Source organism: Lissotriton vulgaris, chromosome 6 (assembly GCF_964263255.1).
Source record: "Lissotriton vulgaris chromosome 6, aLisVul1.2, whole genome shotgun sequence".
Taxonomy (NCBI): domain Eukaryota; kingdom Metazoa; phylum Chordata; class Amphibia; order Caudata; family Salamandridae; genus Lissotriton; species Lissotriton vulgaris.
The window spans coordinates 364,995,939-365,015,672 of record NC_141694.1 but is presented as its reverse complement, the minus strand read 5'-3'; the positions used below and the strand labels follow the sequence as shown (position 1 = coordinate 365,015,672).

The following is a 19,734-nucleotide window of genomic DNA, read 5'->3' as shown; positions in this document are numbered from 1 at the left end:
CTGTAGTTAGTAGAGGCCATGTGAGTGTTATCTATGAGCTGGGTATTAGGCAGTAGCTTCAACTTCAACCAGAGCATGCATTCAGATTCCCCTCCAACACTCCTGGGTAGATTGTAAAGAGGATTTACTGTTGATAGCAATATAATATATATTCACTGTGACAAAACAAACTCAATGAACATAGCAAATGAAACTATGGGTGGGCAAATGCATTTAGAAATAACAATGCAATTGATTACATTATTCTAGTTTAGAATCTGCAATGTAATTCCAAGAGCTGTTACAATAGATTTGTAAAAGGATTAGGATTCGGTTTTTCATGTTAGTGTTCCATTATGCATATATGATGCACGGAATTATTCTGAAACTTTATATTTGACCAACATAGAAAAAGGAGTTTTACTCTTGTACTAGAATTGTTGAGCTGAGTTCGAATCTCAGTTTATCCACTTAAAACCGTATGACCCGTCTCCCCGTGGTTTGTTCCCTTGTATTCTCAACTGCTGGGTGACTAGTGACTGAACACAAGGGGTAGTTCTATATAAAAATATGAAAACAGGACAAAAAAAATCTAGACCTCGTCAGTCTGGGGGATGGCTCTCTATGAAATATTATTAAAGTTGTGTCAAGTACATGTGATATTTTATTCAAGTTAAGAGAACAACAATATAGAATGAAGAAAGTCTTTTGAAGGAAAATGATGCAATGTACCATTCATCACTTTACTGCTGATTCTCTCTAAACACAAGCCCCCATGAAACATAAGACGCTGCCAAGTTTCTTCAGTGTTCCCTTCTGTCTGTTGCTTGGAGTGGGAGAAGAGTGACTGTATTTCATTTCGGTCTAATGCTCTTGTCTGCTACTCGTTCTCCTAATTTCCTAACCACTCTGTCCTGTCATAATCTACCGCCCTTTTGCCATTTCACCTCCCTTAGCTGAATAATTCATCCTAGTCAGTAGGAAAGGACAGGACGCGAGCTTCCCTGTTGAATACTAAGGTACCAGATTGCTTCAAGCTCTTGGCAGGAGCAGCTCAGTCCTGTCCTGCACTTCATTCGTCCTTCAGTAAAGCCGCCGTCGTCTCGCCCGAAAGGTGCAACAGCTGTGAATCTTCACGTTCGCACGTGACACGTTATTAAGGGTTTACTAAAGCTTGATAGACGGACGATGGTTCTTTATTCTTGTAAGAAATATATATTCTGATATCATACCTTTTAGAATCGCCAGCCATCAGCAATGCAAGCGTAAGGGCAATATAATTGGCTTACCTACCAAGCCACTTCACACAGCACCAGATTCGAAATTCTGACATAAGGAATAGTGAGAAGTGTGTTCGTTTTTGATCTTTCTCACGTTGGGGTAGTGAAAAATCTGATTTTGAGGTGGGAGGACAGGGTGCCAGTCCCCATGTCTTGCCATTTCCAGTCAATGGTAGCAGTGGAATGGTGGATCACACACTCTCATTATGGTGCGTGGGTGTACGTGTGTGAGCATTACTATATTTCGGTCTGCCCAGATTGCACCACGTGCTGCCCTGCCCATGCAGTACCTAAAGTGAACATGAGGGGTACTTGTCCTGTTTCTTTCAGTCCTGTAGCGGACTGTGTGCAAAGGCAGTTTGAGAAGTTGCTCCTTCCAGCCCTTGTACAACAGTAGATCGGGCTGCTGTCCTCTGGGTTGTGCATTACTGTTGCATGGTAGCCCCTGCCCTGCGCGAGGAACTGATGAATTGTTGCTGCAATGTCACACATGTTTGTATATGATGGTGGAAGCTTTCTTTGCTGCTGTAAGTACTGTAGGTGTGCTGGCATTGGAGATGTGATGAAAACATCCACTGCTTTTGCCCCGAACATTTGGTTGGTTAACATGGTGTGGCCATAAACAACAACATGGTTAGCTTGCTCTCTGCTTTTGAAATATTTTATAAGGAAACAATATCAGTCATTGACATCACATTTAGAGCACCATCTGTGTTTGTTTATTTATTTAAAGGATCTCTTTATAATGTATTTTAAAACTACTGGTATAGAAGATCACGAGTACATCCATCATGAATAAGAGGGAAGATGATTTCCGCCCAACTTTCTTTTTATCAACTACAGCATTATGAACAACTGGGACCCTGGGGAACTGCGGATTGTAAACGATGTGGAGTACACTTACTTTTGTTGTAGCAGGTTGCTAAAACACCTTTGTCTGCAGGACTTGTACTTATTTGCCAAATTTCCCCCACATGGTGGAGAAGCACATTTTTATTTATAATGTTATTTTCATCATCAAAATCGATCACGTGTATCTATAAAAGCAAAAGTTAAATCATAATTACCAATAGTTTATAACGTTCGCATTCATTAAACATCAGATTTGCAATCAAAAAAGAGTATGAACTTTAGTAGGGAATACAATCATACATATGCCATAAAAAGGTACAGTCCTGCAAAATCATCCATACACATAGCTCTCCCCAGATCAATCACAAGACCTAGCAGGCCAATGTCCAATATAATCAATTATTAAAAAATACATTAAGCTATCGAAACCTTGCTGAGCACAATCCAATACGATTCACTTCTACAGAGTACGAAACACAGCCAAGCACAAGGTACCCTGGTCCCTTTGACTTACACCAAGAAAAATCACATTATGAAGAAAATGCATCAATATTCCGGAAGTGTTACTTGTCGGTACAAATTATACAAATGCACATGATATAACATTCAGCTAAGGATGGTTTTTCTCAGGGGAGGGATGTGTAAACCCAGAAGGGTATAGTAGACGTGTTTAAGGCCCCCTAGAGCAAGTGTACAATAGTACGCAACCACCGCGCCTGGAGCGACTTGCTGGCTACTTGGATGCACTACCAGTCCCACGCTTTCGGGGATTGTGTGGCCCAGGAGCTGAACGCCCCTCTTACCTTGGAGGAGGTCTGTACGGCACTTGCCATCCTTCCCAGTGGGAAGGCACCAGGCAGTGATGGCTTCCCCTTCAAATTTTATCAAGCCTTTGCTGCCTTACTCAAGCAGCGGCTGCTGGAGGTGTATCAGGAGGTCAGGGACATTGGAGTGCTGCCTCCTTCCATTGCTATGGTGTTGAAACCTGGCTCTTGTGCGCCAGGTCCATTGGCCTACCGCCCACTTCTGATGAATAACAGAGGCGCGAAAGTGCTCTGCAAAGGACTAGTCCTCACCCTAAGCCTGGTGATTAATGGTATGATGACCAATGCAGTTTAATTACTGGGCGTAACACTACTATGAATTTGTGGTGATTGCTGCATGTTCTGCATTAGGTGGAGGAAAGAAATGAGGAACTGGCAATGTGTCCCCCCCCCCCCCCCCCTTCCAGTTTTAGTTAGCGCAAACTTGACCCGAAGGTATCAGAGGGCTTGTTTATTTTATTTATTTATTTTTCTTCCGACCAGCAGTTACACAGCAAATAGTACATTACATTTATCAAATTTGTTGGTACATTTAACATCTTGTGATTACTATAGAGGTTACACATATAATCATTAACACTTGCTCCTTATCAATTTCAATGAACAATTAAGTGTATTTATATGGTAGCATAACCCCCCCTCCATGGCAGCACTGCTCCCTGCACACTTCGTCTAGTCCCCGTGGGAGGCACTCATCCGAATACTCCGGTATCAACGTCATAGATATTTGTCAGTTCATGTCTCTGGCTCTGTAGTTCCCTGCAAGTACTGCAAAAGAGGTTCCCAAAAATCTCTGGGTCTTGAAGCTTTTGGGATGTCTTCTGCGTAAGTCTCTAACGTTTCCTTGCAGTAGGTCATATCTTTGATCCAGTCTTTATACCTGGGTGGCCTTTTGCTTCCCCAACTGATCGCTACGCGCCTTTTTGCAAGTTACAGAGCCACCGCTAAGAATTTCCTGCGTCTAGCGTGTTTGAGCTTCTGGGCTCCAAGTATGCATATCAAGGGGGCATTAGGAATTTGTTCTGATAACATATCAGTTAGTGCAGCAGTGACTTCCCCCCAGTATGCCTGTAATTGTGGACACGACCATGATACGTGTAAAAAGTCCGCGCCTGGCGCTCTACACCTCAGGCAGGCATCTGTCTCTCTAAGGCCCAGCCTGTGTAGCTTAGCAGGTGTGTAATACATTTGGTGGATACATTTGAAATGTATAATGCGTAAGTTACAATTGGTCATAAGAAGTGTGAGTTGTGTACAGCTGTATTGTCAGTCATATTCTCCAATTGTTACACCCAGTGTCCTTTCCCACCTACGTAGCTCTGCTTCGTGTTTCGCAGCCTGCTCATCCTGAGCCGCCGTGTACAGTCGCGTTACCAAATTCATTCAGGTGGTGGCCGTTAGTAATATTTGCAAAGCATTCAGTTGTTCGGGTTCAGTCGGGAAGGTACTGTACAACTACCTCACAGCCGCGTGCAACCTTAGATACGCAAAGTTTTTCAGGGGGAGTTGATGTGCACATAGGGATGGGTCTGTCCATTTAATGAATCTGTTATGTGGAAATAGTTGTCCAATGGAGGTTAATTCCATCTCCGTAAGCAACGACTGCATGTTCTTTTCTTGAGTCACGGTAAGGTTGGGGTGTCCTGCCGTGCGCAGCGCACACGCGTATATCGGTAATTTGTGTGCCCTGTGTGCCAGCGCGTGCCACGCTTTAGAGGTACACTTGGCCGTATGTATCTTGTCGCCTGGCGTATATCGTATTGGGTCAGCTAACTGTGCAGTCAGTGATATGGGGGAAATTATATCTTCTTCCACTGCAATGTGAGGTATATATGCGTATGGTCTCATCTAATAGTGTGCATGTTGTGCCTGTGCACAAAGAAAATATAACAAAGTCTGGTGCCCCAAAACCGCCCAAGTGATATGGTTGTGTAAGTGTCCTCCAACTTGTCCTGGCCTGTTTTGCCGCCCATGTCAGCCTTAGTAGGGTAGAGCGCAGTTTATCAAAGACGGTCTAGTTTAGCCATAGTGGTATGTTCCAGAACAGACACAGGAACCTGGGCAATATTATCATTTTCTGAAGAGCTATCCTGTCAGCCATTGAGAAGGGCATTTTTATCCATCTGTCTACCTGATCCTCCAGTCTAGTCAATGCCTTTCCATAGTTCTCCCTGATAACCGTCTCCGGATCTCTGTGAATCCAGATCCCTAGGTACTTAACCGGGTCAGTGCACCATTTCAAGGGGAATTCTAGATCGGGTTCCGTTGTGACTTCGGTGAGTGGTATCACAACAGATTTATCCCAGTTCATGCGGAGGCCAGCCTAATTTAAATATTGAACATATTCCCTAATAAGCGGGTTTAGATTCCTATCCGGATGTGTGGTGTACAGAACCATGTCATCGGCGTATAATGCTATTCCAATTGGCCTGGGGTCAAATTGCAAAGCCGTTGCTGAATGTTTCTGCCGGATTTTACAGGCCAGCGGCTCAAGGATTATAGCAAAAAGCATTGGTGACAGTGGGCATCCCTGTCTGGTACCTCGTGTAATCACTATGGATTTAGATGTAGAGCCACTTATCCTGACTCTTGCTTTTGGTGCTGTATACAGTAATGAAATCCACTTTAAAAAGGGTTCAGGGAATCCCATCATATGTAGAGTAACAAACATGAATTCCCACTCCACAAAGTCAAGCGCCTTAGCGGCGTCCAAGAGAGCTGCGGCAGCTGGCACATCCGGATCTAGGTGATGGTAGAGTGAGAAAATGGGGCGGAGGTTGTGGGTAGTGGACCGTGTAGGCATGAAGCCCGCTTGGTCTGGGAGAACTAGATTACAAAGCAGCGGTTGTATTCTATTCGCAATTATTTTAGCTAAAATTTTAGCGTCAATATTTATCAGAGACAAAGGCCTATACGAGTCGCACTCTAAGGGATCCTTATCCGGTTTCGGGAGTGCTATCAGGAGAGCCACACTTAGTGTGACCGGTAATGTACCTTCTTCGTATGCTTCTACAAGCATTTCTGGAAGTGTGGGACTAGTATATCTCTGTATTCTTTGTAGAATTCTCCTGGGTGTCCATCAAGCCCGGGGGCTTTATTATTGGGGAGAGAATTAAATGCATCCACTATTTCGTCTTTGGAGACAGGGAGGCAGAAGTTCTTTCTATGGGTATCTGACAGCCATGCCATCTCTATGTCATCCAGATCTCCCTTATGTCTGAGGTAGAGGCTGTTACCTGGGACATATACAATGGAGTGTAATACGTGGTGAAGCACTCCATTATGGCTGGGGTGTCGTATACTCGATTGTGCTGTGCATCCTGAATCTGCGTGATGTACGCAGTGGAGTGAGTGGGTCTGATTTTATAAGACAGTGCTCTGCCAGGCCTGCGCCCCTCCCCATAATACCGAGCAGTGTATTTGCGTGAAATGTATTTAACCTCATCATCTGCGAATTCATTGTATTTATCAATGTGTTTTCTAATTTCAGCCAGTGTCATGTCACTTTGAGTATCCGCAAAGTCGTGCTCCAATCTGAGAATGTCTGCCTCAATTTTCTCTAGCTGTCTCTGTATATCTTTCAGTATGCCTGCGTGTGCGCTTATACAATGTTCCCGTATAGTAACTTTAAATGCCTCCCAGAGGGTCCTTGTACTTTGAACCAAGCCGGTGTTTTATTCAAAGAACGTTAGTATGGCTTGGCGGAGCTCCTCACGGAATACCTGGTCTTGTAATGCCGTCTGCCCTAGTCTCCATGTGAACTGTCTCGGGGTGTGCGTCGGAATTTCTAATTGGATTCGGACCGGTGCATGGTCAGACAATGTCTTGGATAAGTGTGCCACTTCAGTAGCCCATGTGCATACATCTTGCGTTACTAGCCAGTAGTCTAGTCTAGACTAAGTAAGGTGTGTTGATGAGAAGCACATCCCTTCCCTCCTGTCTGGGATTCTCTGTCTCCATATGTCCACTATGTCCCAAGCCGCCATCCCCTGCTGCATCACCTTAGCCGAATGTTTACCATATCTATCTAATCCTGTGGATCTGTCCAGTCTAAACAAGTATTAAAATCGCCTCCCCAGAGGATAGTGCCGGGTTGGAGATCGTTTAATTTTGCCCAGATTTGCGCATAAAAGAGGGATCATCGGTGTTTGGACAGTATACATTTACTATGGTCAACACAATGACCCCATAGTTTCCCTGCAATATCACATAGCGCCCCATGTCATCACACACAGACTTTATATGTGTGAATGGTATTGTACGCTTCACCCATATCAGGACCCCCCTAGTGTATGACGAGTAGGACTATGTTAGTCTGAAGGAGGCCCATCTCGCTCCGATTTGTTTTTCTCTACTTTCAGTAAAGTGCGTCTCCTGCAGGCAAGCGACATCTATTGTATGCCTATCTATGTACATCAGTACCTTTCGTATTTTCTGTGGGTTATGCAGGCCCCTCACGTTCCAGGAGAGGAGCGCCAGTAATCTACATTGTTTTAGGGTGTCAGCTATTTGGTGTTCCGTCGTCATCTGTCCTGTATATGTGTCTATTGTGTCTGATATTGTCCGTCACACGCCCATTTGCAGTTACGCTGCTGGTCAGAATTTTCTGCTTACCCCTTACCCCCCTCCCACTCCACCACCCCCAATCTAGTGGAGACACACCCATAATCTACAACAATCATTTTTCCCACATGAAATAGAAGAAAAAAGAAGAATACAACAATCGATGCGGTTCACGCGTAGGGGTCAGAGTTGCCCTCCTGTTACTTGCAGCCTATGCCACATGGGGCAACGCCCTTCCATGCATATTGTCACTTCAACATCTAACATCATAATTATTCAGTATATAAGGGAATCGTTCTGGCAGCGGCGAACGCCGGCCCATCGTACACAATGCACCCTGCCCATGCCATATAATGAAATCATAACAAAAACTATAATGTGTTCAGATTGACTGCCAACTTATCTGTAGATGTATATTGAGGGTCCTTCTATATTCAGATCCTCGTCGCCCATCGCCTTCTAGAGAGGATCGCTCTCCAGCACTTGTATTTAATTAGCCACAGCATCCAATTTGTAGTCAATAAGTACAGATCATTCAACATCAGACATCGTGGATTGTTCCCCATGTTCTCCTCTCGGCGATCTCCTCCGTGAGCCCAACTGGCCTTTTTGCTGTAGAAACTTCTGTGCTTCCGTAGCGTCATTAAAAATCCGCGTTTCACCGTCGACTGTGATTTTGCGTCAGGCCGGGTATAGCATGACATATGGAATGTTCAGTTCCCTCAGTTTCTGCTTCGCAATGGTACATTTCTTCGGCGCTTCTTTTACCGAAGAGGTAAAGTCCTGGTATAGGGATATGTCCATTCCTTCGTGAGATAGTTTACCCAATTCTCTGGCTTTTCGAAGTGCCGCATCACAGTCCCTGTAGTTAAGGATCTTGGCGATGATCGGTTGCGGCCTGGATACAGTGGGTGGTTTCGGCGCCAACGATCTATGGGCTCTTTCAACAATAAACACTTCAGAGAAGGTGTCTCTTCCTAGCATGGATATCAACAACCTCTCAACATATTTTTCCATGGGGCCCGTGTTTGTTGTTTCCGAAATTCCCATCAAGCGGAGGTTGCTCCTCCTCGACCGGGCTTCTAAATCTTCCGTCTTTGCTGCCATTGCCACCAGTTGCCTCTCTATCTTTGTCTGCTTCGCTTCCAGTTGCACCTAGGAGTCTTCTGCTTCTGATATTCTCCGCTCCGCCATATCAATCCTTTCTGTATGTTTATCAAGTCTTCTGGACATCCTGTCCACCCTGTACGTCAGGGAGTCTATCTTCCCATCGATATTGGACAGTCTAGCTTGGATCGTAGTAAAAATGGATTATATGCCGTCGTTTGTTATCCTCCCGGTAGCTTCTGGTGTTTTTTGGAACACCGATTGTTCATCATCACTTTGGTCTTGCTGTTTTTTAGCCTGGTCAAAGTTTTTTTTCGGTTGGTTACGGTCCGTTTTCCCCATATTTCAATGATAGCGTTTAACTGACCTGTAGTCTAGAGTAGGTCAATTCTTCGGAGTATTCTGAACCTCGGGCCAGCCCCATCTGCAGGACAGCACCACAGTGGGTCACTATATTGTGGAGAAGTGTGACTCAATGATTAGAGCGGCAGACCCTTATGCAGAGGTCTAGCCCGGGACCAGGGTTCAATTCCCCGCCTTGGCGGGTCTTGGGCTCAAAATTCCACGGACCTGATAATTCTCGCCTCGGTGCCTATTCCAATCATGGAGTCCCACTCTGCAACTCTGGGCAATAGCTTGCTTAATCTCCACAACGGCCCCCACAACGCTAAGGATGCCTGGCCTTCACCTTGGGGTTGCCCAGGAGTGGACGCCTCACAAGGAAAGCCAGGATGGGTTCCACAGCGGTTTTCTTACAAGCGCCTTAAGAACCTTGCGGGTGAGTAGTGTGCTACAAGTATCAATTTACAAGTATCAATTTACATTTATTGTGTCCACCGACTCAGCTCTATTTGAGTTCCTATAATGATTCGCCACAGTCACCCCAGGCCACGGTTACGAGTGATCTGCTAGTGACTTCTCCAGGGATCTGCACTGTGGCATGCTAGCCTTAGTAGTTCCATGATTATCCCTCAGTCTCTGGCAATGCGTTTGGTCAGCCGGTCCTCAGTTGCTCCTCGGTAAGGCTTATGAGAGTACCCGGGTGTCTCTGCCCCTGACACCACCTAAAAACAGCTCCGTGTCCAGCACGTGGAAGTGGAAGGAAGGGAGCATGTAATTCAGGTATTGGCGGCCTGACTGTTGATGGGGTATATTCACAGTGAGCTCTTTACGATGGTGTGTTGGCTCATCGGCAGTCTGAGCTGCTCCCAGTAATATTCGCCACCTTAAGCGTCCCTTAATAGAGCCTGTTGGCTTTATAGTCCATCATTGAGGCTTCTCGCCACGTCTGTGTACTCACTGGGGAGGCCCAGTCTCCCCGACACTTCATTTGTTGCATGGGCGCTCATGCGTGTCCCGGTCGGTCCCCGCACATTCTCCCTGCACGTGCCCCCAAGTATTGCACCGCTCAGCCTCTGATACATCTGCTAATTATGGTCTGGCCCGCAAGTATTCAGCGCCAACGTCTCGGGGGAGCAAGGGTCCAGCAAGCGGGTGTCAGCCTCAAAAACACTGCTCTCATCCGACAAGCCTCTTTTCTATTCCTCCAGGCGTTATTTAATTATCCCCCGCTGTTCGCTGACGTCAGCACTCACTGACCGAAGAGGGTTCCACCGCCACTCAAGGTCGCGAGCTCCATGAAGTGTTCCGGGGCTCCAGGATACAAGTCTGCCGGACCCCACCCAGCATGGTCAGCCACGCGACGTGCTCTACGTCTCAGGCAGCCTTTCATTGTGGCTCAAGGATTACTTTCACTTTTGCCTCCCAGGCCGCAGTTGTCTGCTCTCTAGTTCGGGGCGACAGTTCAGCTGCAGGAGTTTTTAATGGCGTTTCGATAAGTCCGCCATCACCTCTTCCGACTCCCCTTCCTTTTTCAGACGATTTTGGTCAAAGTGAAGAATAGTATTAAAGGATGGTTTGGGCGGTCGCGAGGAGCCAAAGAGCGAGTAAGCGGCCACCTCGCTCTTTGGCTAGCTCCGCCCCCCCGGTATCATAGGGCTTTACGTGAGCACCAACTGTGTTACAGATGGACACATTAATTTTTTATTAGGCACAGGGAGATTAAGTGATATGCCCAGAATCACAGGATGTTGAGCAACCTGCTGAGACTTGAACCCGGTTCCCCAGCTTCGAGTTCAACCACTCTATCCGTTAGGCCAAACATCTCTATTGACATTGCCAAAGACTTTGATACAGCTGATTGGCATTACCTTATGAAGGTTTTGGAGGTGATGGGAGTTGGTGTGCACTTCGTGCCATGGCTGGTCCTCTTATATACTGATCCCATGGAAAGAGTGAAGGTTGGCTGCCTGTGCTCAACCCCATGGACGGTGGGCAGGAGCACGTGCCAGGGATGTCTGTTATTCCCCCTCCTCTTCGCCATAGGACTGGAGCCTCTGGCCATCAGGATTCAACAGAATTTAGCTGATTGGGGTATTAAGGTGGGGGCACTTAACCATCTGGTGTCCCTTTACGTGGATAAGACCCTCCTTTATCTCTCCGCCCCATGCTGGTCCCTTCTCCTTTTATTACATCACTTGGATGACTTTGGGGAGCTTGTCAGTCTTAAGGTCAATAACCGAAAGTCATTAGTGTTCCCTCTGGGAGCCTTAGTGGCTCAGGCGACAGACACCCTGCCAGAGTTGCCCATATGCTGGGAAACTGACCGATTACATTATCTGGGAGTCACTGTGGCACATGTATTACAAAAACGCATGCAGTGCAATATTGGCAGGGTTAAGGAGGGTGGCGTTCCTCAGTTCACTTTTGAACTGATCTCCTCTTATCCCTAATGGGATGAGTTGCATCTGCCAAAATGGTGTTTCTACCACGTTGCCCCTACACAATTCAGCACTCGTTTGACACCCTTCCACGTTCGGTCTTTCAGAGATTGCAACCTCCTGAATGCCTTGTTATGGGCGAGGGGTAGAAGCAGAGTAGCAGGAAATATCCTTGTCCTCCCGTTAGCGGAAGGGGGACTGGCGGTCACCAACCTGGAATGGTATTCCTTGGCTTCACAGATACAGCACCCAACACACTGGCCCGCAGAGAGGTGCAATTGGGAGAAATCACTCCTGAGAGATGAAGCATGTGTTCCGTCATTTTCGCAGCTCCTGATGGTGGGGTAGTCGTGATACATACCCGGTGTCATACCTTATCAAACACACAGCCTCACTCCAGGAAAGGTCTGTTAAAGTAGTATTGGGGAGGGCACCTTCTACCAGGGAATTTAGCTTCTGGGACCTACCAGCATTCCAAGTTCTAGCAGAATTAGTGGATGTGCTTGCCTGGAGAAAGGGAGGCTGTGAGACTATTGAAGATATGCACCCTAAAGAGGAGGTCCTATCCTTTGAGGAGGCACAAGCTTGTTATAGAGTAGGGCCCAGGCAGTTCTTAACCTACACTGGTGTGGGGGCCACATCTTGGGATATATGGCTCACATTCCTGGCAACACCGACCACCTCGCTCACTTTCTGGGGATTGCTGGAGCTGGGTGGGGGTCGCCACTCAGTCTCTCATTTCTACAGAGCCAAGATGGCTAAATGTGTGTGTGCTCTGTGCCCCATTCAGGAGACCTGGGACAGTGACGTAGGGACACCACTGAAGGATGCACAGTGGAATAGGATTTGTGCGTTGGTTCAGTCCATCTCTTGCAATGCCAGGTTTAAGCAATTCTATTTTTTTCACAGCACATACATAACCCCTACATACATAACCCCTCTGTTCCTACACAAAATCGATCCCAGTAAACCCAGCACCTGTCCAGGATATTCAGCCCAGTGACTCTTTTTTGCACCGGGTTGACTGTGGCGACCTGAGTGGCTGCTGTGGTGAGGGTGCCGATATCGTTGTTTGTCTGTTGGGCGATATCTGATGGCAGAAGGGTAGGAAAATTGAGTTTACGTTCCTACACTTATTACTACTTCTGGCAAAAAGTTGCCATTACTTGGCTGGTCCAGGCTGGCTCCAGTGTAGCTGAGAGGGACACTGATGTGGCTGAATGGGCTGTGGCAGAGAAGTACGATGCGAACATGTTGACAGGATGATAATGCAGAGGAGGACTTGGGAATGTGGGTGTATCTTCTGGCCAAATTTAAGGAACGGGAGCTCGTAGGGGCCTCCTTCAACTGTTGACAATGCCACTGCAGACTATGATATTTGAATTCTACTCCGTGGAAACAGAGGTCTTTAATTTGGGTGTGATAATCCTGCACCGATCTACGTCACGAACTGTACTGGCTGCTCCTTTTTTAACATGATCAAAGATGGCTCTTAGAATGTTGTACTTGCTATTCTTAATCTATTACAACCAATAAATATCGTCTACGAAAGAAATAAAAAAGCTAAGTAAAGCTTTGATGTGATGATGTGGGCAAAAAAGCACAGACGTCCTGAAGCTGTTGTGCGGCAACGTTTCTAAATATTTCTTAGGCACGACCTGTCTTGCTGGGACATGTTTTTAGCAATGTGATACCTTCCTTTTTGGCTAAATATTTTTCACGATATTATAAAAAAAAGCTGGAAGAATGGTGCCTCATACCAGTACCAAGTTTATGATGGGCCTCACCTCAGGGTTGCTTTAATTGTTCATGGTGATCAGTTTCTATCAGTTGCAAGAGTTTCAATACATCTCAAAATGTTTTCCAAAGTCCCACTTCATAATTCAACTCTACATGATGACTTTTTTCATTGTTCAGAGTCCAATATCATCTTGCTTGAAAATTTTGTCTTGTGAAGGGGAAGGGTGTGACAGGGTCAATGAAATTTAGCTACTTCGGCCATGGTTTTTCATGATTTATTAGGCAAATGGCAACGGTCAGTCACCATATTTATAGGTCTCGCCGAGGAAGCGCGCATGTGCTGCTCTAGGAGGGCCTTTAGCATTCGGTCTTCACTTTTCAAGCACTGCACTTGTGCTTGTGGCCGCATCCACCTTGCGGGAGCGAGTAGCGCCGCTGCCACATTAATTACAAACATATGGCCGCTGCTCACTCCCGCAAGGTGGATGCACGAGTGCAGTGCTTGAAAAGTGAAAACCACCGATTGCGATGCTGCTTGCAAGAAAGTGGACAGTTTTTTTTTCAAACATTTTCTGGGAACTAATAATGTTCGGACCATATAAATTTGAGACATAGCTCGAGGGAAGTCACTGAACTCGGAGCCTTAAAATGCTCAGTTTGAAACTGACTTGTCGCTGCTTATCCGTTTATTGCACACGCAGCAACACTGCCATCTAGTGCTCATCAAATCATCAGTTGTATTTTGTTTGAACACTTCTCGAAAGAATGCAGGACAAATTTGAATATTCAAATTCAAGGATGTTCTTGGAAATACCACGTACTAGGCATTTGGACATGCGTTAAAGCGTTGGAGTGTTATATGGAAAGTGATTACTGGGTGACTTGTAACACAAAATAAATGGGCATTATTGTTTATACGGATAAACAAATTGCCTGGCTATTGCCATTAGGGCAAACTCGTGGCCTGTTACCTGTACACTCCGATGCAGCTGTCGACCAATCACGAACGAGGTCAAGCATATGTCCTGCTTAAGTCATCTTGTTAATGGTTTGTGTGGCTTAATATAAGAACGTACACTTTATAACTGCATGGCCAGAGCATGTTATACACTCTTTTGCAATCTCCATCAGTCAAGTTTGTCCTGTATAAAACAATATGTAATAAACTGAAAAGAAACCAGCATTGGCATAGCTAATAGGTCTCGCCTTTGAGACCTTGTAAGAAAAAAAAACATGAAGTATAAGACTTCATGTTTACAGTTACTTACTTACATATTTAGGATGCAGTAAATGTAAACTTGAAGTCTTACGCGTCAGTTTTTTTTTTTTACTTACAAGGTCCCAAAGGCGAGACCTATTGGCTATGCCAATGCTTGTTAGGTCTTGCCTAGACAGCCAATGTATCAGTAGATTTGGAGGCTGCCCATTAATTACTATCGATTGGCTTCATTGTCACTCTCAATTGCGTGCTTCCTGCTGGTCAGCGCTGCTGCCAGTTCCTCTTCTTGTGTGTGGCCCTCTCCTGAAGCACGTCCCAGGTACTTATCTGTTCTTACAATGCTCACGTATTTGGGAACTATTTTAGCCTTTTTGTTGAAGGATTCTACAGGGTGCATCTTTTGCAGCTGGCTCCGTCCTGTATTTCTCCGATGGCCATCCCCTACCTCCCTCTCTATTTTTGTCCCAGAGAGTGGGAGGTCTCACTTCTTTTCCGTGATGCTCCTCCCTTCCGTTGTGGTGTTGGTCATCCCACGCACCAAAACAAAAAAGCGTTACGACACAGGCTCCGCTGGCTGCATCAAAGCGCTTTCTTACTGTCTCCCCCCACTTTACCTCTGTACTTTCACTGTTGGTTTAGCCACCCTATTCCCACCTGCCCTACTTCCATTGTACGGGTTGAATAACAAAAAAAAGCACTATGACGCTAACACGTAATAGTGCTGTTTATTTTCATTTTTGGTGTTGCTGCTACTTATCCCTCTCACACCCGTCCATGTTGCTTCTTATAAGTCCCTCTCCCGGTTTCTTCTTCTCTCTTCTCTCACCCGCATCGCCCCAGTTTCTTCTCAACCTCCCACCAACACTGTCCCTGGTTTTTTTTCTCCCACATGCCCTATTCCTGTTTCTTCTCTCCCTTCTACTCGCCACCATCCCCGTTTTTCCCCCACCCATCCCCGTCTCTATTTTATCTCCCATTTCCCAGCAGAGAAAAGGAAAAAAAGTTATATAAAACAGCTTGCTTCATAGAGCTTTATTTAACCGTTCCAATCTCGATGGCCAACTGCCCTTCTGTTCTCCACGATCACCCGCCCTCAGGTTCTCTACCCCACACCCAATTGCCAAAGCCAATGGCTTGCCCATAGATGAGACCTATTGGCTTTGTCAATCCTGGTTCTTTGGTTTGGGGGGGGTGAAACATATGGTTGTGTATCCATTAGTTTGCATAGGTTAGGTGTCCTAATTTCTGAACTGTTACTTGTATGAAATGGCTTTTCTCTGATAAATATTAATCTACAACAAAGACACGGTTGTTATAAACGTGTAACCTTCATATAATTGTATTCAAACACAATGGACCGAATTCACAAAGGTAAATATACATATGTATGTTTACTAATGAGTATATTTACTATCAGTTAAATCTAGGCTTAAATTTACACTACTAACTTTGCACTCATAGGTGTAAATCACAGCGACCATGGTTTATTATTCTTTTAAAAATATTCAACAAATATATATTCGTATACTGGGATGACGTCTACGGAGTACAACGCCTCCGTGTAGCCGCAGGTGACCTATTACCCCACCCCCCGCAATGGAGGCGTGTACCTGGCAGTTGGTCCTGAGGCTTGACGTGGTTGTGGCTGCCGGTGCCGATGTGGATCCCGGCGAGGTGCGGCACCGGAGAGGAGAGAGTGAGAGCGCGAGTGCTCTCGGTATTGTGGAAGCAGCGGCGGCTATTTCTTTAAGTCAGTAGCAACATTCGGTGGCTTGGAGTGTGGCGTGAGCTGAGAGGTGGAGGCAGTTGTGGAGTCTGTGCACTAGGATATATAGCCCAGTGTGAACAAATAAAAGGACTCTGGTAGTGCACATCTTAAGGTGCACTTTATAGGAAACAGTGTATAAAGAAATTAGGACTCTTGTAATGCACACCATCCCATTCACTGAGTCAAGATACAATACCTCTAAAGAAGCACTCTTGAGTAGCAGGGAACTAAGAAACCAGGCGGTGCGTTTGGCCCCGGAGTTCATGCCCTTGTGGGATTTTCAACAGAGAGAGGTCCCATCTTTCCTCCCAGCTTGCTCCCCCTGGTGGTTGTTTACAAGGGCAAAAACGATTTGAAAGATCTGTGGTGACTGTGGAGTGAAGAGGGAAAAAGAAGGGAAAATAAAACGGAAAAAACAAAAAATAAGTAAGGAAGAGAAGATAAAGGAGTACCAAGAGTATTGGACTGCAAAAAGATAGTCAAAGCCACACCATAAGGAGCGAGGAGTGGGGTGTGAGGGGTGAGATGGGTAAACCACAGAAAGATGGTATCACAGCCAGTAAGCCTAGTAAAGCGGAGATCGCGGCCCAGCTGAAAGCAAAAACCCGCCAGGCCTTAGCAAAAAAAGCTGCACTCCGGGCTGCCAAAGATAAGGAAAGAGGGAATAATTCCTCCTCTCCGGGTCTTGATACCACTCTGGAGAGCTCAGAAGAAGAGCTCCCCCCACCTCTATTTCTATGCAAAGTGAGGGGCAGCCGGATATAGTCGAATCAGGGGTTGATCCGACAAAGACTACACAGGAATCAGCTGAGGCAGGTTTAACAAGCCCTGCTCAAGTCGGCTCAAAGAGAGGTACTAAAGGAGTGAAAAACTTCCCATTGTTCACACAGAAAACTATCCCATAATCTTCTCACCCACAATCCTCCCCTCCAACTTTGGGCCCAGTCGCCATGCGGCCCAACGCCTCATTTCCAGATGTGGATACAGGATTGGTTTCTACTGTACCAATAGCCCCAACAGATGCGGGACCAACGCAATTTATCCCGGAAACTGATTCCCTTCGGGCCTGCTGCAACAGATGGATCAGACTCAAGTACAGCCACAAGATGATATTCAGGCACAAGCTTTGGCACCGCTCTTGCCCTCAACCTCCCATAGTATGACAGAGAATGTAATATCTAACGCAGATCTCTTTTTAGTACGGGATGTAGTAGGTAAAAACAGGGAGTCTACGATTGAGACTCCAATAAGTCCGGCTCATTACATCCCCCTTTACAGATCACAGACGCAACTTCAAATAATACTGCAAATAAAACTTCAAGAAAAGTACCATCAGAGACTTCGTTGACCCCATTAATTCCTTTGGTGCAGTCGGATACCAAGATGGGAGGCATGAATGTGAATGTCGATGCTTCGTTTGGAAACACAAGCCAAGGATCAGAGATCAAGGGGATATATCAACTAGATATTAGGGACATGCTGAATTTAATCTTAGAAGAGATCCGCAAAATGAAAAAAAAGCATCAACTAGAGATCGCTACTTTGCATTCGAGACTTGGAAACAATGTCTGGGTTCCTGATCAGATTGCATGAGGCAGAAGCGAGAATTGCTGTACTAGAGGACCAAATGAACATGGCTATGAGAGAGGCCAAGGAAGCGTCGAAAAAGAAAACAAATTAAAGAGTAAACTGGAGGAACTCGAGAATCATTCTCAGAGGTCAAACCTCTGGATTGTGAGGGTTCCTGAAGATATTGAAGGCTCTCAGCCTATTCAATGGGTGAACGCATTCATTAAACAGAAGTTACTGCCGGAGTTTGAGGGCGACCTCACTATTACAAGAGCTCATCAAGTACCGGCACAACGCTTTCCTAATTCTACTATTCCCAGAACGATCTTGTTAAATTTCGTGAATTTCCGGGTCAAGGAGAACATTTTGTCAAAAGCGATCTAGAAGAGACAATTAAATGCGGCATTTTTTCTGACATGACTGCCGCTGCTGCACGGAGTAGGAAAGAATTCGTTAAACTTCTCCATCTATTTAAGGCTCATGGTGCACAAGCATCGATTGCGGAGCAGTCGAAATTGAGAGTATTGGTGAAAGGGAAGTTTTTTATGTTTTCAGATGTAAAAGAAGCACAAGCCTTTTTGAAGGAGATCTCGTCAGTCTCTGCAGGGTCTAGTACTTAAATATAGTAAAGGATGTACTTAAATATAGTAATGGATGTAAATGATGTGTTCTTTTTTTTGGGTTGGTGTTTGAAAAAAAAGTTGCGGGGGATCCAGGGGTCAGCCGAGGTCATTCAGAGTGTAATTCCATGACACCCAAGCGGGCAAAAGGGAGGGGTGAAATGTGGTTAGCGTGGGTGGTCAGGGTTCCACATTTCGGGGTGGGTGGTTTTCTTTTTCAGGAGGGCTTGGAGGGTAGGGTGGGACAGGTTAATTGCAGTAAAAAGAGTAAGAGCATTGTCCGGTTTTGGTTACTTCAAGTTTGGTAAAAATTAGTGAGTTTTTAGGGTGGCCCCAGGGCAGCTTATCGTAGGAGGGGATTTTAATTTCATACAAGATTTGAAAAAAGACACTTCAAATAAAAAACAAGAAACAATTGAAACCAAATACCAAAAGAATTATAGAAGCCCTTAAACTTGAATACCAACTAATAGACCCCTGGTGTAGTAGCAACCCAGATGAAAAAACTTTTACTTGCCATTCGCATCGTTTCCGGACGGCATCCCAAATCGATTTCTTTCTTAGATCTAGATCTCTCCAGGTCTCGAAGATAGATAGTGGGTGTAATCCCTTTTCAGACCACACAAAAGTTTAGCTTGAAATTGTATTTGGTGTGGAAATCAGAGAGCGACCCAGGTGGTAGCTGGACCGCACTCTGCTCCAAGATCAGGATTGGGTGGGGGGCTTTAGAAAATAGATTTCCGAATATTTCAAGGTTAATGATAATACTGCGGAGCCTTTCTCTGTGTGGGGTGGGTTCAAAGCAGAAGCTCTTGGCCAGATCATCGCCTATACAGCTGCCCAGGCAAATGGCAGGAGGCATAAAATAGCTAAGCTACAAACTGTAGTTGAAAAAGAATATGTCCTGCAGCTCCAGCAGTATCCTAATAAACTTGAGCAGGCGAAAGCGGCTCTGAAAGGCTTTTTTATATTGGAAGAAATTTGCAGTTCAAAAATGTACCAGCAAAATGTGTATGAAGATAGTCAGGTGGTGGGGAAACTTTTTTCAAATTCAACAAGAAAGAGACAGGAGTTCGCAATATTAGTGAAGATACGGGATCCCCAGACCGGCCAGGAAGAGGTTAACGGTGATAAGATTCCAAAGATTTTTTTAGAGTATTTTAATCGTATTTATTGTGAGAAGTTGGCCTGATATATGATGCTCACTAGTTCTAGTGATCCCTTGTATCAGTCCAAACAACCCTTATGGTGATTGGTTGTAAGTCAACCTTATAGACCAGCTATCCTAATGGTAGCATGGACAGAGCAGTCTTAGGCTAAACTCTTTTGGCATGTGAAGCCAGCAGTTTTACCACATATAATCCCTTAAATACCACATGAAAAGAACACCACACAGGTTGTTATGAAAATAAACAATATACTTATCACTAACA

General features: G+C 45.4%; 1 protein-coding gene across 1 annotated transcript in view; it reads right to left on the bottom strand.

Annotated features, from left to right (window-relative positions):
• Positions 1-19,734, bottom strand: part of EIPR1 (EARP complex and GARP complex interacting protein 1) — a 919,114-nt gene that overhangs the window by 719,799 nt on the left and 179,581 nt on the right. The window contains exon 3 of the mRNA XM_086926388.1: positions 2,164-2,296. Within this exon, the coding sequence (XP_086782514.1) occupies positions 2,164-2,296 (133 nt within the window). The remainder of the gene's footprint in view (positions 1-2,163; positions 2,297-19,734) is intronic.